Source organism: Lissotriton vulgaris, unplaced genomic scaffold (genome assembly GCF_964263255.1).
Source record: "Lissotriton vulgaris unplaced genomic scaffold, aLisVul1.2 SCAFFOLD_2734, whole genome shotgun sequence".
Classification (NCBI taxonomy): domain Eukaryota; kingdom Metazoa; phylum Chordata; class Amphibia; order Caudata; family Salamandridae; genus Lissotriton; species Lissotriton vulgaris.
The window spans coordinates 285734-308356 of record NW_028253195.1 but is presented as its reverse complement, the minus strand read 5'-3'; the positions used below and the strand labels follow the sequence as shown (position 1 = coordinate 308356).

The 22623-nt window shown below is 45.9% G+C and overlaps 1 protein-coding gene across 1 annotated transcript in view; it reads left to right on the top strand.

Moving 5' to 3' along the window:
- The first annotated feature begins 321 nt into the window (after positions 1-321).
- LOC147661124 (E3 ubiquitin-protein ligase TRIM39-like) overlaps positions 322-22623 on the top strand; it is a 136153-nt gene continuing 113851 nt past the window's right edge. The window contains exons 1-2 of the mRNA XM_086951314.1: positions 322-450; positions 8865-8960. Coding sequence (XP_086807440.1) covers positions 322-450; positions 8865-8960 — 225 coding nt within the window. The remainder of the gene's footprint in view (positions 451-8864; positions 8961-22623) is intronic.

Sequence of the window (22623 nt, the reverse complement as noted above, 5' to 3'; positions counted from 1 at the left end):
TCTGGCTGGTTGGACCCAGAGGGCCATTTGTTTGCTTGGCAATACCAATTGTTCACTCAATACTGAGAGACGCAAGTCCTTACTTATGCGGATAGAAACTAATCTGACTGAGTTAGCGGCAGCAGAGCCCTGTCCATTGGCTGAGGGCAACCTGTTCGGGGAACGCTTTGTGAAGGATGTCTCTAAGTACGTGGGCACCTTCACCTCCTTTGAAAAAGAGCAATCGGGTATCAAGCGTGTATTCAAGCAGGACCTTTTTAACGGGAGGCAGGGGATGCTCGCCAGGCCGCTCTGCCAATCAGGGTCCCCCCAGAGTTGGATATGGACGTGGTAAAGGAGACTGGAACTCTACGAGAGGAGGCACTTTTTATCCCACCCGGCGCCAGTTTTCCGAAGGCAGGTTCCAAGGAGGTGGCAACAGGGCTGGTTTCCACGCCCAAAACTCATCAGGTGAGCGCTCTAGACTGTTGTCTTTTACCATTGGGGGGTCGCATTCAGTTCTTTCTTCACAACTGGCGTCTTCGAACTCAAGACGCGTGGGTTTTGCAGACAGTTCAGGGGTTTCACTTAGAATTTTACGAAACGCCCAGGCAGGATATACCACCGAGGGATCTCAATTTTTCCCAACAAGAGAGAGTTTTTATAGACAATGAATTAGAGGAATTGCTTCGAAAACACGCTATAGCGGTGTGCGACTAGAGTCCACACGGATTTTGCAGCAATATCATCCTTGTTCAGAAGAAAGGTGAAACTCACAGACTGGTTTTGAATTTGAGGGAATTCAACTATTTCCTGGTTTACAACCATTTCAAGATGGAGGGGATCCATCTGTTGGCAGATTTACTGCAGCAAGGCAATTGGATGGTCAGGTTAGATCTCAAGGACGCTTACCTTTTCATTCCCATTTATCCTCCTCACCGCCATTTTCTTCAGTTTCAATGGAACGATTGGTGGTTCGGATATTTGGCCCTTCCTTTCGGGCTTTCCTCAGCTCCTTGGTGCTTCACCAAGGTGTTGAAGCCGGTGGTCGCACATCTCCGGGAACAGGGTGTGCGTTTGATAATTTATCTGGACGACATCCTGATCATGGCTCACAGTCCAGAGCTGGTAACCCAACATCTGCAGACAACCATTTCATTGCTTCAGAACCTAGGATTTGTGATCAATCAGGCCAAGTCGGTTCTGACCCCGTCAGAGTTGACGGATTTTCTGGGTTTTGTGATCAATTCCCTGTCGACTCAGTTTAGTTTCCCAAAGTCCAAGTTGAAGGACCTAAAGAAGGAGATTGTATCTCTTCTCGGCAAACAGATGGTCTCACTCAGGACGATCGCCAGAGTAGTGGGGTTTTTGGGTTTTTGGGCATCATCCTCAGGACAACATAATATTTCATTGTTGTCTTTATGAATTTACAATTGCACTATGCCTAAATCGCATTACTGTACAATTACATGACACAGGGGAGAAATAGGGAAAGACACAAAAAGGAACATGAATTGGTAAACATGAATACTGTTAGGCATGTAAAAATGTGACTGTTGTGAGTTAAAAATCGGCGAGATGTGTGGAACAAGGAGTGGGGGAGGAAGGTTTGGCGTGACTGAGTGCCTTTTGTGTGTGGTCAAAGAGATGAGACCACTCTTTGCCGATCAATCTATACAGAATTCACTGTGATAAAGTGAAAGGGAGGACGGCGCAGTGATTGGTATTGTACGGCTGCTGGGAGACCACATCTGGGTTGGTCATGCATTAATTTAAATGCGGATGCAATCTAGTGTCGTGACATGGACACTTATGCGTAAGGCACAGCAGTCAGTGTGTTTAAACAATGACAGGACCACAATCTCAGGGTTCATGCATTAGATCGTGTGAATATGAAGGTGGTAATGAAATGAAAAAGTGGATAAAAATGGCGCAGTGATTGGTAGGACACATTCGATAAAGCATGTGTCAAGAACAGAAAGCTGATGATGTCTCCTGCCGTGATTAGAGCACTAGTAATTATGGCGCAGTGGTCGGTGTGACGGCATAGAAAAGGGATCATGCAATAATATCGAGCTGACACAAGGTCGGAAAGGCTAATTAGGACGTGAAGTAGGTATTAAGACGGGCTTGTGAGAGGATACCTGCAAGTTGGATCAGAAGCGGGCGCGATAGCTCGGGGTCACAAGGGGTGGTTAGCCAGCTGATAGGGATCTAGAGGCGAAGGGAGGACAGAATTACTATCACTCAAGCCATTGTGACAAGGCTTGTGGCACATTTGTGGGATGAAAAGCGGGAAAGCTGCAATTAACGTATTAGTTCAGGAGTCCATTTGGATAGTCGAGATAGGGATTCCTTACAAGTGCGCAATCGCACAGTCTGAAAAAGAGGGTTTTTAAAAAAAAAAATTGCGTTGTAACTAGATTTCCAATTGAGGTGAGCTGGAAATGGTCTCTAGTTCCTGGAATGGGAACTAACTTACTTCAAGATCAGGAGCTCGAAGGCTGGTCCGGCTTCAGGATAGAGGGTGGCAGCCATCTTGGGAAGCCCTGTTGTAGGCAAGGATGGGCGTGGACAGAGAGGAAGGACTGAGGGGTGGGCGTGGAGACAGAAGAAGGACTGAGGTTCATTGAAAATAATGAGGAATTGGAGTGGCCATTTTGAAATGGAGTGCATAGGACAGATTAATGTGGTGAATGGTGATATTCTAGTCGATAGTGAGAGTGAGAGCGACGCAGGTGACTTAAAATTTTAGTACAATTAATTATTGATTATTATACAGGATTACACATTAGAGCAGGGAGGTTCAGTCTTCAAGGTGATTCAATCCAGTACGGAAACTGTTGGTCTTGAGGATCCAGTGCAGTTCCTCTTTGTTAAGTAGCATAGAAACATCTGCTCCCCTATGTGGAGGTTTGATCAATGTTATTACAGTCCAGATCAGATCTTTTTCAGTGTGTCCTTTCTCTGTGAAATGATCCACGAGGGGGGCGTTCGCCGTTTTACAGCGGATCCTGCTGCGGTGTTGTCCAATCCTGAGTTTTATCTTCTGGGTGGTTTACCCTATGTAAATCAACATGCAGGGACAGAAGATAGCGTATACCACGTTTATTGAATTACAGTTTGAAAAGTATTTCCTGTCCAATTTGATTGTACGGAATTCAAAACTTTTTCCTTCTATGGTTAATTCACAACACACAGCTACCATTGTATGCTTATAAGATGGGGAGCGTTTCACTTTAGTACATCAGTTTATATCACCATATTGAGGTATTTATTAAAACTGTTAATAAATGCCTCTCAATAGAGTGATATATACTGATGTACTAAAGTGAAAAGCTCTGGCATTTTAAAAGCCTGCAAGGGACAAGAGCACTTTTAAAGATGTCACTTCAGGATGCACACATCCTGTACTCGCATATTAGAAAGTGCTCTCTTGAATGCTTTTAACATGTGGGAGAGTTTCACTTTAGTACACCAGTTTATATCACTATATTCATAGGCACATATTTATAGTTTTGATAAATACCACTCAATATAGCGATAGAACTGATGTACTACAGTGAAACGCCCCGCATGATATAAGCACACAAAGGGAGTACTTTAAATACATGAGCCTGACCTGTTTTCAGGACACTCCCGCGCCGCACGGCCACCAGCTGTAGCGTGTGCTACTCCCTCCCGCTGCCGCCCTCAGCCTCGCTGAGCCCGCCCCGTGGACCCCGCCCCCCGCTGTATCTCCCGTCCTTTGTGGCCTTGCTGCCGTTTTTCTGTTTGTTTACTGCTGTACTTGTGTGCCCCGTCCTTGGTTTCCTTGTTAATACTGTGTGACTGTTAATATATATATATATATATATATATATATATATATATATATATATATATATATATATATATATATATATATATATATATATATATATATATATATATATATATATATATATTTTTTTTTTCTCCCCCTGCACCGATCACCTCGCTCTGCCCCTGTGACCCCCGCCCCGCTCCCCGCTTCCCGTCGCCGTGCTCTTGGCCACGTCCCCTTTGCCTTCTGTGCCCTCCCCGCTCCCGCCTCCCAGCTGCTCCGCCCTCCCTCCCACTTCGCCATATATGGCGACTGCGCGTACGCGCGCAGCGGGAACGCCGATTGTGCGCCGAAGGCGCGCCAAAGGTAAGCCCGTCTGAGCCCGTCCGCGCCTGGACCGCGCCCAGCGACCCGACCCCTGTCGCCCGCAGTCACCAGCCCTCCCGCCGGACTTACGCCGCCACCGAACTCAACACACTCAACGCCGGCCGTCTCCCGGGTTGCTACCGAGCCACCCTGAGACGCACCCACGGACCCTTCTGCTGCAACTCCTGCAAGTTTACCTGCATCCGGACATGCACCACCCCAGCAGTGCCCAAGACCTCAACGAGCAACAGCAGCAGCCACCTGAAGTGCATCCTGCTCAACATCCACTCCGTCCATAGACACGCCGTCGAGCTCTGGAACCTGCTCGACACCACAGCCCCAGACGTCGCCTTCCTCACGGAAACCTGGATGAACGCCTCCTCAGCGCCCGACATCGCCATCGCCTTCCCGGATGGCTACAAGATCATCCGGAGGGACCGCGTCAACCAGACAGGAGGAGGCATCGCCATCATCCACAGGAACTCCATCCGCATCACGACCAACACCGACGACACCCTCGCTCCCGCCGAGCACCTGCACTTCCAGATCCACATCAATGCCAAGACCACCCTCAGAGGCACCTTCATCTACAGACCCCCGGGACCACGCACACAATTCAGCGAGGACATCGCCGACTTCGTCAGCCCGCATGCCCTCCACTCCGCTGACTTCATCCTCCTCGGGGACCTCAACTTCCACTTGGAGAACAACAACGACCGCAACAACACCACCCTGCTGGACAACCTCGCTAACCTCGGACTCAAGCAACTGATGACCACCCCCACCCACTATGCCGGACACACACTCCACCCCGTCTTCTCATCCAGCAAGGACATCGCCTTCAGCCATGCCACCGGACTCCACTGGACGGACCACAGCTGCGTCCACTTCAGCTTCAAAAGGACCACGATCCACCACCAATAGCAACAGGTTGCACGCAGAAGCTGGAACAAGATCACAGCCGACCAGCTCGCGACTTCCCTGAGCAAGAACCCACCCACCAGAGCAACAAACCCCAGCCAAGCGGCCACCAACCTCACGAAGTGGATCAGCGACTGCGCAGACAACCTCACCCCTCTGAGGACCCCGCCTAGCAGACCCGGCAGCAAGAAAGCCCAATGGTTCACCGACAAACTCAAGAGCTCCAAGAAGAACTGCAGAGCCCTTGAGAAAGCCTGGCGCAGAGACCCAACACCGGACAACATGACTGCCCTCAAGCTCGCCACCCGAAAACACCACCAACTGATCCACACCACCAAGAAAACTGCAGTCAAGGAACGACTGGACAACAACGCACACAACAGCAAGGAACTCTTCAACATCGTTAAAGAGCTCTCCAACCCCAACGCCGGAAACAACGACATCACCCCTTCGCAAGACGTCTGCAACTCCCTCGCCTCCTACTTCCACAACAAGATCGCAGACATACACAACAGCTTCAGCACTCAACCGACGCACGCCACGACCGAACCACCGCCCCCACCACCACCCTCCACGCCTGGACCCCGATCAGCACCGAAGACACCGTCCGCACGATGAACGCCATCCACTCCGGACCTCCGACCGACCCTTGCCCTCACCACGTCTTCAACAAGGCCGACGCGGTCATCGCACCCCACCTGTGGGACATCATCAACACCTCCTTCAACAAAGCTACCTTCCCGGAGAGCTGGAAGCACGCCGAACTCTGCGCCCTACTAAAGAAGCCATCAGCCGACCCCACCGACCTCAAGAACTACCGACCCATCTCTCTGCTCCCGTTTCCCACAAAAGTCATCAAGAAGACCGTCAGCAAGGAGCTGGCCGCCTTCCTCGAGACGAACGGATCCCTCGACCTCTCGCAGTCTGGCTTCCGGGCCAACCACAGCACTGAGACCGCCCTGATCGCAGCAACTGATGACATCCGAGCCCTGCTCGACAATGGAGAAACAGCGGCCCTCATCCTCCTAGACCTCTCCGCGGCCTTCGACACTGTCTGCCACCGTACCCTAGTACAGCGCCTCAGCAACGTCGGAATCCAGGAGAAGGCACTGGAGTGGATAACCTCCTTCCTCGCCGGAAGGACACAGAGAGTCCGCCTCCCCCCGTTCAGATCAGAAGCCACCGAAGTCATCTGCAGCGTTCCTCAAGGCTCCGCGCTCAGCCCACCCTCTTCAACGTCTACATGAGTCCCCTCACAGCCATCGCACGCCAGCACAACCTCAACATCATCTCTTACGCCGATGACACCCAGCTGATCCTCTCCCTCACCAACGACCCCGCCACCACCAGAGCCAACCTACACGAAGTGATGAAAGAGGTAGCCGAATGGATGAAGAACAGCCGCCTAAAACTGAACTCGGACAAGACGGAAGTCCTCATCCTGGGATCCTCACCCTCTGCCTGGGACGACTCCTGGTGGCCCCCCGCCCTAGGCAACGCACCCAAACCAACAGACCACGCATGCAACCTGGGCTTCATCCTGGACTCCTCCCTCTCCATGACCAGACAAGTCAACGACCAGGAAGACAGTCACCCAGGCCCTCGTCACCAGCCGACTGGACTACGGCAACTCCCTCTACGCCAGAACCACCGCCAAACTCCAGAAGAGACTCCAGCAGATCCAGAACGCCTCAGCACGACTCATCCTGGACATCCCCCGTCGCAACTACATCTCCGGACACCTGAGAGACCTGCACTGGCCCCCGGTCAACAAGAGAATCACCTTCCGTCTCCTCACCCACGCATACAAAGCCCTGCACAACCAAGGCCCAGGATACCTCAACAGCCGCCTCAACTTCTACACTCCCAAACGCCAGCTCCGATCGACCGGCCACGCCCTCGCCGCCGTCCCCCGCATCCGAAGAGCCACCACAGGGGGAAGGTCCTTCTCCTACCTCGCCGCCAAGACTTGGAACTCCCTCCCGACCCACCTCCGCCTGACCCAGGATCACCTCGCCTTCAGGAAGCAGCTCAAGACCTGGCTGTTCGAGCAGTAGCGGACCCCCCCTCCCCTAGTGCCTTGAGACCCTCCGGTGAGTAGTGCGCTATACAAATGCTTTGATTGATTGATTGATGAGCTTCGGGTGTGAGCTCTGCTGTTCCAACCTGCCGTTTGTTTATATTGTTTCAAAAACAGTAAAAACGAACCAAATGCATGATGGAAGGCCTCCATCGCCTTGGCCCCACTTATTTGCAGATCGTGCTCTGGGCACGCACAGCGCCTCACAACAGAGTGTGTAGCTGCTGTCCCAGTCCAGGATGGCAGTTTTGTGAGTGCCAGGCTTGAGGTCACAGAGCCTCATGACCGTGACCTCGAGTCACATGCCAGCAATCCTTCACAGGCTGAAAGCAACACCCTTTCCCAACATGCCACAGCCACAGGGGACCAGTTGGGAAAGGGTGTTCCTTGCTGTATGTGAAGGTGATTGACAGGCAGTTCCGAGAATACAGTTTATGACCTAGACGCCCAGAAGAACTGCTTATAAATATGAAGCTGAAGGCATGAATGGGAGGTCTCTTCAGCCCCACATAACATTGCATGTCAGGGTTGGTGCTAGGGCAGCCCTTCGCCTGCATATGGATTTTGTTTAAAAAAAGGAAAATGCTGTGTGACACATGCTCACCAGAGCGAGTGTTCCCCTCGAAAGTGCCAGGCTGTCTGCTTCATCACAGCAAGTGTGGGAGGCAGCCACTTAAGCACCACCCAGCACAGGCTTAACACCCTTATTTAGTTAAACAAATGATGTGGGAGGTGTCCTGGCGCCTTTTAGTGGCAGCCGCTGCTGGTCAGCAATTTAAAAACTTTCTCAGCTATGTATGGACTACAGCCTGATTTTCACACACCCTGTAAGGACTACAGCTAGCCTATCACAGACCCTGTAAGAACTGCAGCCAACCTTTCACAGACCCTGTAGGGACTGCAATCTGCCAATCACAGACCCTTTAAGGACTGCAGCCTGCCTGTCATAGACACTGTAAGAACTGCAGCCTGCCTATCACAGACCATTCTCAAGACTGATCCCTGTTCCCAGACGGCCTGTGCCACTGTATAAGATTTAGTAGTAAATGGGGCTGCTCGATAGAGGAATGTCATGGTGTCATTTAAATGAAATTGGAGTAAGGTTCTGAGGTGCTGCAGACACAAAAAAGGTTGCAAAAAGAGGGCTTTTGAGTCTTAGGGGAGGCAGCTTGTGGCACAATCAGGATATTGCTGTTCTGGTATTTTAATATGGTTGGGGGTGCCCAGGAAACTGCTATCTGCATATGTGTGGCTTGTAGGCATGATCCGGAAACATGTGGCCTGGTACTTGAAATCTTTACACGTGTTGCTTTGTACACAAGATCTGGAAACATATGGCCTGGTACTTACTATCTGTGCAGTGCGGCTGGATATTAAAATCTGTACATGTGTGGTGTAGAAAACATGATCTGAAAACATGCATGTGGTAGCTATAATGTGTACATGTATGGCGGTTACACATAATCTGGAACCATGTGGCCTAATACTTATATTCTGTGCATGTGTTCCAGATACTTATATTTCAGATGTGTGGCTGATACTTATAATCTAGATATCTGTGACTGAAACGTGCGATCAAGATATGTGTGACTGGTAAGTTAAACATGAACATGTGTGTTGGTTCTTACAATCTCCAGATGTCTGAACAATGATGTAGTCATTAATTGTCTATTTACTACTATACATGTCACGTGTGCGCTTTCCTCTCTGCAGGTGAAGCTCCAAGACTGGGCGAAATCTCTGAGGAATGAGAAGAGATACATTCTGGAGTCTAAATTTGAGGAAGAGAAAAAATATAACACCCTGAGGGTGAGTGACAGCCGTGAGCCCTGTGTATTTGAACACTTGTCATTGTGTATGTGCAGGTCTCTGCATGTTCCATTCTTGGTCAGAGATGTAGAGAAGCCAGTGGTTCAACCTTCAGACTGGGTTTGAAGGTAAATATTCTAGCTGCAGAGTCACTGTTGAGGAGGCTGAGAAGCCCAGACCTTTCCAACGGTCTTCATGAAAGAAGTGACAGCAATAATTACCCCTCCAGCATTTAGGTAGCAATCACAATACTCATAGTGTGTGCCAGAGCATGTATGTACAGATCCTAACCATCTTGCTCGGAGTGTGTGCATGTTCTAGTCTGTGTTTGTGCATTTAGGAGCATGTGTTTGTGTGTGCATGGTTCCAGTCAACGGTGGAATTACATTTGTGTATGTGCTGTTCTCATTCACCTCTCTGTAAGTGTGCACATGCACAAGTTTGTATACACCTATCTAATTGTAGACTTGTGTAAGCTCATGTGTGGAAGAATTTGTGAGTGTGTGCCTGCATGCATACCTCCGTTTCATTGTGTTCGTCTGTGAGTTTGTGAATAATTCTTAATCTACTCCACAGGAGGTTTAATGTTACAAATGCCTCTTCAAAGTTCATTGATCCAAAAACACTCTGTTACACTTTTCTTTACAGTCTTTTATTTTCTAATTTTCACCATAAATTCAAGCAACTTTATAGTTTAATTCCCAAACTAACAGCCAGTCCGCGTTTCGGGGAGCACCCCTTTCTCAAACAAATACAAACATAAGCATAAGGAACATCAGCACTAAGTTATGTTATGTTATATTATGTTAACTGTTCTTGTAATGCGCATGGCTGCCTCAGCAATGGGGCGTTCCAGCACAGCTGGACGAGAGGTGCGGAGAAGAGAGCTAAATAGTGGAAAAAAGCCAGTTTTTATCAGTTTTCTAAAAGACCAGTGATCCTGTGTACTCCGGGCCGCAAGAGGGAGAGATTCCACAATATCCGGGCATACTGCAATTCTCAGCAGTCACAGGCACCGCAATTCCTTAATACTGCGGATCCAGTGCAGTATTCTCCTCTTCCTTTTATCCGGAGAGAACGTAACTTTCCACATTGGAGACAGAACAAGAGCCAATCCCAACAGGAATTATTTACGGTCGCAATCTTAACAGTGCTCCCACACAATATTCTTAAAAGACAATACAGATGCTCCGAATAATATCCATTTTAAACAGAAGACTCTTGGCCCACTTGGCATACAACAAACGCGATTGAGAGCAGGCCCCCAGACTTATTTCAAACACACATTGCTGATTATTACAGGGTAATTTCTCAGACCCAGTAACAAGACAGACATCAAACCTCAGTCTTTTTTTTTTTATTTTTTTTTTAAATTTTTTATTGAACATAGCAATGGATGATCAATGGTACAATGCATCATTACAATTTTCTTTTTCAATAATCATTTCAATGGTTAAACAGAAAAAAAACCTTAAAAATAGATAAATAAATAAATAAAAAAATAAAGAAGAAAGACACCTATATACATATATATATCAGACATGAGAATTAGGAAAAGGGGAAGAGATTCATCGAGCACAACAAAAAAGGAATACAAATAATTTAATCAAGAAGGGTCTGTGCAAAATCCGCAATTTATAAAGTGTCATTGCAAAAAGTGCAAAAACCTGCAATAAAGTGCTACTGCATGTGCAAAAAACTATGATACAGCGATATCTATAAGAAGTGCTAGTGCAGTTAAATGTATCGACCCTTTCTTTATCTTTATCCTTCTTTTGCTGCTCATCCCTCCTTCAGTTGTTCCAAATCCCCAAAATATTTCCAATTCCTTTCAAACCTCTTAATAGAACCTACTCTGCCCGCATATGCTTTTTCAAAGAGACAGGTTCTCCTCATCTTATTAAACCATTTTATAAGTGATGGAATTTCCCTTGATTTCCATTTTTGTAATATTAAAGAGCGAGCGATCGCACATGATATAAATATAAATACCTCCTCCGATTTGTTGATATAGCTTCTATCCTTGCTTATGCCAAACAAGGCTACTTCTACCGTAGGTGAAAATGGTTTTCCAATGGCCAATTCAATTTGCGTAAATATCTCTTTCCAGAAAGACTCCAACATCGGGCAGGCAAAAAAAATATGATACCATCCTCCCTGGCCGTGTGCTAAACATCTAAAACACTTGTTTTCTGTTCCAGGAAACATTCTTTCCATAGCCTCAGGCGTATAATAGGCTAGCCAACGAGACAGAAAGGCCATCCTCTTATAGTTGGCAGCACGCAAGGATTTGTTTCCCAGTAAACAGAGAGCCTCCCAATCTTTCAAGGAAAAAAAGCACTGGGTCGAGAGACTTACTTTATTCAGATGCTTAACAATGAGTGGGGATTGACCAGAGCAATGGAGCAACCTATACCACTGCCCTATCCCGCTGCTCTTCCTACTATAAAGGTTATTTAGTAAGTTATTAGAGGTATTCAACGAACCACTTCCTTCCTTTTTGATAAAATGAGTAATCTGAAGATATTCAAAAAAGGACAGTCGCCTTAAAATGTTGGTTCTAGTTGTCACCTCTTGCCAACTAATGACCCTATTTTGGACTAGCAAGTCTCTCAATTCCCGAAACCCACACAATTCCCATTTTTTAATCTTCGACACACTTAACGGAAGGCCTATTTTACTACATTCAAACAAACTAAGATATTGGGAACCATCAGAACCATGTTTTTTAAAAAGCAGCAGTAAACGCGTTGTATATTCTTTCACCGTCTTATACCTCGACTTTTTGGGGAGTTTTGCGGTCTTTAAAAAAATTGGGATTTGAGAGCCTGCTTCTTGGACCATCTTCTCCAAAAAAAAGTTGTCTCTTGTCTGATACACCCTCAAAAGACCTGCCACTATATCAAAAAAAGCAGCTTCGTAGTATGTTTTTAAGTGGGGTAACGCTAACCCTCCTTGATCTATTGAGAGTTGCACCGCCGGGAGCTTCACTCTAGGAGCTTTATTACCCCAGATAAATCCTCTTAACATTGTTTCTAATTCTTTAAAAAAAGACAAATTAATTTTTAACGGTACATTAGTAAACAAAAATATAAGTGAAGGCAAAACTGACATTTTAACCATTGACACCCTACCAATCACTGTCAGAGGTAGCAAGAGCCATTTATCTAACATATGCTTGATTTTATTTTTCATTCTCATATAATTTAGTTCTAAAAGCATATCATATTCTGCAGTTACAAAAATACCCAGATATCTTATTGGGTCTCTTTTTGCAGCTTGAACTTGCAAGAAATTAGGGAGAAATCCTGTGTCTGTATTTAAAGCAAGAATTTCAGTTTTTTTTTAGCATTTATCTTATATCCCCCAATCTTTTCATAAGCTTTAAACTCTTTCAATAAGTTCTCAACTACCTCCTTTTCAGGAGCAAGATAAAGAATAATGTCGTCGGCAAATAGTTTTAGTTTAGACATGCCGATGATGGGTGGCATGATAGCTACATTATCCCTGAACCTTGCCACCAAAGGCTCAATAAAAAAAGTAAAAAGCAAGGGAGATAAGGGGGAGCCCTGCCTAGTGCCCCTGGTTACATTGATCCTGCCGGCCTGTTGTGCATTAATTATTACCTGAGCAGAGGCTCCAGAATATATATTATGTAACATCTTAATTATTTGAACCGGGAATCCAAATTGGCCGAGGGAATAAAATAGGGCGTCCCAGTTAACCAAGTCGAATGCCTTTTCGGCATCGACCATTAAAATACAAGCTGGCACCGAATTGGTGTTCAGATAGTCCAATGCCTGAATTAGGTATTCCGTATTTGTGGCCATATAACGCCCTGCAATAAACCCGGTCTGGTCATAATGGATTACTTCCTGAGCTGCCAGAACAAATCTTTCTGCCCATATTTTCATAAATATTTTATAATCGGAGTTGAGAAGGCTGATTGGCCTGTATGAATTTACATCATCCTTTTTTTTAACTTTTTTTAAAAAGCATATTATTGTCGATTCTTTGAAAACCCCGGGAACGGTACCTCCTAATTTAATATGATTAAATAATTTTAATAGAGGTTGTTCTAATTCCGCTAGGAATACTTTATAAAATTCTATAGGGTACTCATCCTGGCCACAAGCCTTTGCCCCAGAGGTCGCCTTAACACTTGTACAAATTTCTGAAACAGTTAATTCCCTATCTATTTGTATCTTCCGAAATTCCGAGATTTTAGGAATCTCTAAGTTCGCAAAATACTCATGAATCTTTTCTTCCTCTACCTGGTAGTTTGTGGAATAGATTCTCTTAAAGTGGTCTAGGAAAATCCCAGAGATCTTCTCATTTTCCACCACTTCGATCCCACTCAGAGGGTCCTGGATTTTCAGTATATGAGAAGACTCCTGTTTTTTTCTTGCCGAGTTGGCTAGTAATTTCCCAACCATCTGACTGTCTTCATAGATTTTTTGCTGGAAAGTTTTTGAGTTATTTATTTCTTCGAGAAAAAAAAATCCCTTAAGCATGCTTTAGCTTGCTCCAAGTGGTTTGGTTGAGACTGAAGCTGTAATAAATACTGCTCCTCGACAGTAGATTGTAGTTTAGCTATTTTTAGTTTCCTTTCCTTCGCCTGAGCGCTTGTGAACGCGATTATCTTACCCCTTGCTGCTGCTTTACACCCACCCCAGACTGAGAAGGGTTCAGCTGAGTCTTGGTTTATTTCAAAATATTCCACAATCCATGATCTAAATCCAGATACCCAGGTTTGGTCCTGAAGCAAAGTGCGATCTAACTGCCATCTTGGGCGCTCCCTAACCGCCCCTCCCAGAACAAGATCCAATTCGATTCTGCCATGGTCGGAGAAAGGATTGCATCCAATCAGATTATTTGAGATCTGCAAAGATCTTGATATCAAGAAAAAATCTATTCTGGATGCTGTCCGGAAAATATGAGAATAGCATGTGAACAGCTCCCTCTCTACATTCTTGGAGCGCCAGGGATCCCGAAGTTGATATTCATCTACTAATGCTTCGAGAGAGCCTTTAGTTCTGGGCTTCAACTGTTTTTTATTTTTATTTGAAGTGTCCCTTTTCAGATCTTGGATAAAGTTAAAATCCCCTCCACAAATAATTTGTCCTGGGACACCTCTTAACGCCTCATAAATTTCTTTCAAAGCAGAAACATCATCAAGAATTGGGCCGTAATAGTTCACAAAATTTAGAGCCTTCCCGTGAAGTTTAACTGTAACCCAAAGCCACCTTCCTTTGGAGTCCCTTCTGGTCTGAATAAACTCCCAGGGTAGATTCCTAGAGAAATAAATTGCTACCCCTCTTTGGGCAACCCCCGCGGATGAAAAAACAGCTTGATTAAAGTATCTCGGAATAAATAAATTAGGGTCGTTCGTTTTCAGATGTGTCTCTTGAAAGAATACTACTTGAGGATTTAGTGAGAGTGCCCACTTTAAGAGAGCCCCATACTTTTGTTTGTTCAACATACCATTAGCATTGATTGACAGTATCTTACATATATCATGATTCATTTTGAATGAAGTGTCTTATCCTTGTTAAGTACCAAATACTGAGAAAATAACTAATGCATCCATTGCTTATGTATCTTTTTACTGCATTTCTCACCCCCTGCGCCCCCCCCCACCCCAGGAATGTGGCAACACCCTGCACTTCCACGCTGACCACATTCCTCCCTCCCTTCCTTCTCAACTGGGTGTCTTCTTCCTACACCCTTGGTGACCCGTCTGACTGGACCCACCCTGTTTTTTACCCCCCAAAAAAGTTTTCCCCTTTTATAGAACGCTAGCTCACCCTTTTGCCTCTTCATTCCCTACAAGAAGCCCACAGGATTCCAGGAGACGATGAAGAGAGAAGAAAAAAAAAAACAAAAAAAACATTGGGCTGAGAGGGGAAAGGGAAATAAGAAAATGAACGCCAAAGAAAAAAGAAAGAAGATTCCTCTCGCTCCGTTTCACTCCCTACCCCCTGATATCTCTTTCAAAAAAGACTGCGCCTCATCTAAATCTGAAAATAAGAAAAACTTCCCCCTGACCAAAACTTTCAGCTTTGATTGCTGAGCAATCGAGGCTTGAGCACCATTTGCTTTGAATAACTGTAGAAGTTTTACAAATTCTTTCCATCTTTTTGAGCTGCCGCTGTCATATCGGAAAAGATCCTACATTTTGTAGTCTCAGTCACGGCAAATTGGCGTTGCTGATAGGCCTTCGAAAGAATCCTTTCCTTGATCCTGTAATCTGCAAAGTTCAGTAGAATAGTTCTTGGGAATGGTGAGTTTGCGAACCTCTGTGCTGGAACTCGATGGGCCCTAGTTATGGTCAGGTCTCCTTCAAAATCGGGTAGAACTGATTTCTGGATGAAGGAGTTGACCCACTGGACAGTATCAGAGCCTTCTGTTCCTTCCGGAACTCCCACAATTCTTAAATTTGATCTTCGTGAGTGATTTTCAAGCTCCTCCAGCTTGTTCTCCATGGAGATCCTCTTCTTTACTGCTTCCTTGGCATCCCCCGAGGCTAGATTCATACGATCCTCGAGGACAGAAATCCTCCCCTCTGCCTCTTGAATCCTACTCGGGAGCACCATGTATAGCTCTTCAAATTTATCCATCCTAGCATGGAGAGCAGCTATCTCGGTTTGCTGGTTGTTCTTTATTTCCCGGATTTCATCTAGGATCAGATTTAACATTTCACGGATATCTAACTGATATCTTACTTCCGTGGGTATACTAGCAACTTCTGCCTCTTCTGTTCCTGATGTTTCATTCTGTCGGGTCTCCCCTTCCATGGCTAACTCCTTCCTTGCCAAGTGGGGGGTTTGAGGGGTTTGGGGTCCAGATGTCAAAAGAGCCTCAGAGCTTTGGCTCCCCCCCTCCATTAGAACAAAGTCTCTAGGATCAGCAATGTCAATAGAGACAATAGAAGATTGCGGAGGAAGTGGTGGCGCTAGAGATTTTGGGGAAACTTTCTTGGCAAATAGAGGGAAATGTCTCAGTTCCTTTGCTCCATTATCACTCTTCCCTTTTTCCTCCGTTGTCTGGGATGGTGTTGAGACTGAGACTGAGACCTGGGTAGGGGTCGGAGTGGGGTTCTGTACTTGCGCCCCTGCCTCAGGTTGATCCAGAGAACCCAGACTTTTACACCCCTCTACGGCTATTCTCATATGACCTTCATCATGGAGGGAGGGAGGGAGGGAAGGAGGAAGGGAAGGAGAGGAGGGAGAAAGTTCATCCTCCGAGGACTCTGGTGTAGTGTCTTCAGCTGAGTTCTCCTCTCTAATCTTATCTTTTCCTTTCTCTTCTTCGGCTGCCTTACGTGCCTTACGTGCAGCTTTTTTTGCTTGAGCTAGTCGTGTCCTTGCCTTTGACCGGGCGGCCATTTCGACTTTGCTTAGTTTTACCACCTCCTCACCCTCTTTCATGGGTTTGCCCATTGTGGTCTCTCCTCTTCTTTGTCTTTACACCTTCCTTACACCCTCTTTTAACTTCACTGCAGGATTCCAAGGTTATTTTTATTTCAGGTTGTTTCAGGATTAATTGATATTAGGTAAAAAAAAAAAGGGGGAGAAAAAAGAAAAAAAAAAAATCCCCGCCAGGTTTTGGCGGAATCCGGGTGATGCACTCTGGTCCTGATTCAGAGATCTAATGGTCTAGCTAGTTCGGGAGTAGCCGATATCCATAACAAATCCACAGTTCACACAGTTCACAGTTCACAGTCCGAGTAGCTACCACCTCAGACAGCTACTCAATTAAAAGACAGAAGACAGAAGTATGTGCTTGAGTTTTCCCAACTGACAGCTTAAGAAAAAAACAACACTGCTCCATAGACTAACCACAGTCCATCCAATACACGGGGTGAGAAAAAAAAGGAAAAGCTGCAACAGCAACTTTATATATTTTTTGCCTCCTCCTAGTCCCCAAAAGCGTTTTAATGATCAATTACTCTGTCTGACTCTGTCTGACCTTAAACTGGGAGCTCCGGTCCAGACACGCGTAATGACAGAGACTGGAGGCTGGAGACTGGATCAGCAGCTTTTCTCGGCGTTTCTCTCAATGTTGCAATGTTGCACTTAACCTTCGCCCATTCTCCGATGTCTTGCGTAGCAGGATTCCTCTGCCTGGATTTCGAGCGGGGAGCGGGGAGCTACGGACAAGATCAGCTAGTGTCCCGCTATCGCCATTGAGGGGTGGAGTCCAGATTCCGGGTCACGGGAGACTACGCAGAGGCGTGGTTCTCTGCAAACCTCAGTCTTGATAAAGGTGGAGCATATTCTCGTCCAGTACCACCGAAACGCGTCGACGCATAACCATTGTACAATTCAAGAACTTTCCTCCCTTGTCTATATGAAATTTGTGGCTATACAACAAGGGTGTGATGAAACTACAATGTTGAATGTACCAATTGTATTTTACAATTTTATGTTATACAAATCCTTTGTCTATCTTTTTGTATTGTGCAGGTCACAATAGATTGTGTTATTAATTGGAATTTTAATTGTTTTTGCTTAGGAACCTTATGATGCATAAATGTGAACTGTTTTTATTCTTGATACTTTAATAAATTGTGTTGTATTCCATGTTTTAGATCGCATTAGTTCTTGATTTTATCTGTTTGACCTAAGGCTAAGTTTTAGCTTATTCCGTATAGTTCTTAAGGGAACCAGTTTATTTCTTTCATCAGCATATGATACCATTTTGATGTTACATGTTTTGGCCAGCAGAGCCAAAGGGCAGACATATACGTTGAATAGCGTCGGGCTGAGGGCCGACCCCTGAGGGACTCCGCAACCCAGAGAGTGGATATTGGAAGCATAAGGTGGGGCATGTACCTGGAACGAGCGCTCTGATAGAAAGGATGGGAACCAGGTCAGTACCTTGACCTTGACACCAATCTCTTTTTTCCTTAGAAGCAGAATTTCACGAGAGACAGTGTCAAAGGCTGCACTAAGATCCAACAGAATCAGTGCTGACGTATTCCCCTCATCTAACGAGGCCCACGGTTGCTCGGTGACCGACAGAAGAGCCGACTCAGTACTATGGGGGTCATTAGGATGGTGGGCGGACTTTGTCCACCGCCACCCTATCGGGAAACGGGACCTCCCGCCATAAGGGCGGGGGTCCCGTGGGGGCAATTAGGATGCACCCGCCACAGTGGCGGGCACATCCTGCATTCCTGTCATTGTGGCGGGCGGTGCACTCAGCACCGTCCTCCACAATTCCAGGAAGGCATGTTGTGCGCTTCCATGCACAACATGGCAGGCACCGCGTGGTGCCTGCCATGTTGTGCATGGAACTGCTGGGGGGTACCATAGGTACCCCCATGTGCACCCCCTACCCCCGAGAGTCCCTGGGGGCCTGCAAAGGGCCCCCAATGTCAAACACTGCATGCCTTTCCGTGGCCATGGAAAGGCATGTCCCCGCCTGCATAGTAATATGGATGGCGGTGTCTAACAGACACTGCCACCATATTAAACCCTTTTCCACCCGGTCAACTCGTTGACCAGGTGGAGAAGCAGCGGATGATCTTTCCATCCGCCGCGGTCCCCCCGCCATAGTAATATGGAGAGGGGGAATTGGGTGGCGGGCAGGGTTCGGATCAAGGGCGGATCGCCACCGCCATGCGGGCGGTGGCGATCCGCTCGTGATCCTAATGGGCCCCTAGGTTTGGGCCGAAAGCCATTTTGAGAACTATCCAGAATGTCATTGGCCTCCAAATAGCGAGTTAGAATGATATTAACATGAGCTTCCATAATCTTAGCAAGATACGGGAGGTAGATGAGAATTGAAGTGTTTTCATTGTAGCTGAATAATAGCGCTTTGTTAACGGATTTTAGACGGCGTAATTTTAAAGTCACCTTTTATTTTGTTGCCCTGCACCTACCCCGCCCCTGCGAAGCCTTTTCCACGCACATAGTCGGTTCCAGCCGATCTTAGGGCTGTGTACCGAGTCGAAGGGGAAAACTCTCAACGGCAGACATCTTGAGTTGGGAGGCGGCAGCTGTCACAGCGCTCTAGCCATCCATATAAAAGGAAACGGATACTCTCCGCGTTAGCGGACGCGTATAGCGGAAGCGCCTCGCCAGTGCCGGAATCACGCCAGAGTCAGCCCGTCCGCGCCTCGGACGTGCTCCGGTCGTGCCCAGAAATATGGCGCCATCTCCATCAGGTACCAAGGAATACGTAGAATGTCCCTCTATAATCAATGCACTAACTGATACAACTGGCTCTTTACGCCTAAAATATTCACCAGATTTTCTACTATCCCTACGACCCACACGTCATCCTTTATGCAGGACAATAGAACCTGATCTAGAGAAAGCTACATGCCAATGTTGCCAATTCTCCACTGACCACGCAGTAATAAAAGCCTTACAGGTCAGAAAACCTACAAATAATGCTAAGACGAGTTCAGAATCGTTCTTATTCTTTAGTATTAACTGCCGTTCATTACCTAAGCATAAAACGGAAATTTTTAATTTACTCTTGGTGAGGCTCCCGATGCCGTGTTTTTAACGGAAACGTGGCTTCAAGACAGCTCTGGCCCTGACTTAGCTATGGCACTCCCTGAAACTTATGCTATTGTTAGACCTGACCGTGAAAAGCAACCAGGAGGAGGAATAGCAATTATCTTTAAAAATTGTTACAACTGCGAATTCAATAAACTCCCATGTGAGGGTTGTGAAGGCGCAATTTTCAAACTTTCACTTACATCAAATTTTACTTTTTCGGGAGCACTTATTTATAGGCCGCCAGGAACCTCTAAATGGATACCTAACCTTGTTGAACTTATTGGACCTCTAGTTATGAAAATGGCTAGTTTCACCATTCTAGGGGATACGAATTTACACTTGGAGAAAGATGATTGCTCAATAGCTAATGATTTTAAAACGGATTTAGCTTCCCTTAATCTGACCTTAAAGAATTCCGGCCCTACACATAGAGCCGGTTATTTGTTGGATCCCATCTTTTCCAACTTAAAATGACATATCTACACACACTGCCCTTCCAGTGCCCTGGTCAGACCATTTCCTGATTAAATTTTCCCTTCATGTAAAATTCTCTAACAGGGATAAAACATCAGTACCTACGCAACTAGTCAGGAAATGGAAAAAGCTTGATATAGATAACCTCAATTCCTTTCTTGAAGGCCATCTCCCCTGTACAAAATCAACAGTACAAGAGTTCTCAACATCGGTCCAAACTTGGGTTATAAAAGCTTTTGATTCCGTTCTGCCTAAAACTAAATTAAAACAAAATTCCCACCGCCCCACTGCCCCTTGGTTCACTGAGATCTTGAAACATGAAAAAAGCACCTGCCAAACTGCAGAACGCCAATGGAGGAAAACCTACTGTCCTGATGCCAAAATAGCCTACAAAAATAAACTCTCAAACTACCAGAGGCTATGTGCCAAAGCCAAAGCTGAACATGCCTGCACAAAAATTACTGAAGCCCTATGCCAGTCCAAAACACTTTTTAAAACTGTAAGAGAACTAGCTGGTTCCCTCACCTTACAATCTCCCCCAGACCTTAATAAATCACAATGTGACTCTCTTGCAGCCTTCTTTGTAGAAAAAGTGGGTAAGATATATCAGGGTATAGAACAAATCACAAAGGACATAGCCAAGACTAAGGTGATTCTGCCTTCCACTGATATTAGCTTTGAAACCAATACTTCAGCCCCCATCATTCTTGCTAAAACAGCTTTGTCCTCCTGCATATCCCCCTATGATGTAACACCTCCAGCTATTCTAAACAACTGGCCGTTGCTTGACTTAGACCTGGTTCTCAAACTATTAAATTCCATCAAATCAGGCTCACCTAATGATCCACTACCATGCTCGGTCCTGAAAAAACTCAATAACGGGGCCCTGGAAACAATCACTAATCTTCTTAATAAATCCTTACAGGAAGAAACCGTACCGAATGAGTGGAAACATGCGATGATTCACCCATTGCTGAAAAAAGCAGGAACAGATCCCAATTTGCCATCCAACTTTAGACCTATCTCCCTGTTACCAACCTTTGCGAAAATATTAGAAAAACACGTTCACAGAGTCCTTACTGATTTCATTACTACCCATGATCTATTACCCCTTCACCAGTCAGGATTCCGCACAGGATTCTCCACAGAGACGACCTTGTTAGGCGTCACTGAGAACATCCGTCTAATGTTGGACCGCGGAGAAACGGTAGCCTTGCTGTTACTCGATTTCAGTGCAGCATTTGATACTGTGTCACATGCTGTACTTGAGCAAACACTCCACGCCATTGGTATCAGGGGCGCTGCTTGTAATTGGATTAAATCTCTACTGGAACAGCGCACTTTCCAAGTTTTCTCCCAATCCGCCTGCTCAGACACTATGACCCTTAAACATGGAGTACCTCAGGGCTCCATACTGAGCCCACTGCTTTTTAATATTTACATGAGCCCGCTGGCCAAAATGATAGAAGAGACTGGATTACTTATGTTCTCCTACGCTGACGATTCTCAGCTTATTTTCTCTCTATCATCCACTGAATCCAATAACATCTCGTCATTAAAACTCAGTCTAACCAACATCACAGAGTGGATGAGAAAAAATTTTCTCAAACTCAATGGCGAGAAGACCTAGTTACTTGTTCTGGGTAAGAACAAAGAGCTCTGGGGACCCCAACACTGGCCAGACGTGATGGGTTCCAGTCAAATCAGCCCGCAACCTCGGAGTCATCATAGATGAATCGCTTAATCTCAATCAGCAAGCTGCGAAGACGTCAGCTACATGCTTCGCGATTTTAAAGTGGTTGAAAAAAATCTGTTGGATGCTGCCCAAAAATACCCAGAAAAACAGTCATCAATGCTCTAATAACTTCCAGGCTTGACGATGCCAACGTGCTATTCTTGGGGGCCAATATGGCCACAACCCGACGACTACAGACAGTGCAAAATGCCGTCGCAAGATTACTGTGGAAAATTCCCATTTCCACACCTACCACCAAGTACATCCGCGAATTGCACTGGCTGAAAATCGAGAATCGGGTGAAATTCAAATCTTTATGCATTATGCACAGGATCTCAACCAACAATGCACCCAAGTTCCTACAAAATCTAATACATCCCTACCACCCATCCCGAACCCTTCGTTCAGCCACAGCCAACCACTTTGTGATTCCTAAAATCAGGCTGGCGAGAATGGGCGGAATATCCTTTTCATATCTCGGACCTTCACTTTGGAACACTCTTCCGGTGACACTTAGGCAGGAAACCAACCATATGAAATTCAGGAAGGCCTTAAAAACCTGGCTGTTTAACATCTAGAACCTGAACCAATCAAAGCACTGGATCATCAGCGCCGGGAAACCCTTTGTTGGGTAGCTGTAGCGCTATACAAATGAAATAAATAAATAAATAAATAAAGCAGTGAGGTGGGCCGGAAGTTCTCTACTACAGATGGATCCAATGTGGGCTTTTTTAGTAAGGGGATGACGTTGTCATGCGTCCATGATTTAGGGATTTCCGCCAGAAAGAGAGCCTTATTAATTAGTTCCCTGCCCTCAATCATGAGACAGTTATGAAGTTTCCTAAAAACAAAGAGCCTGATTTACCTTAGCTGCCAAGGCAACCAGGTCTTTGGTAGACATGGGTGAAAGAGAGGATAGAGAGTGAGGAATGGCTGA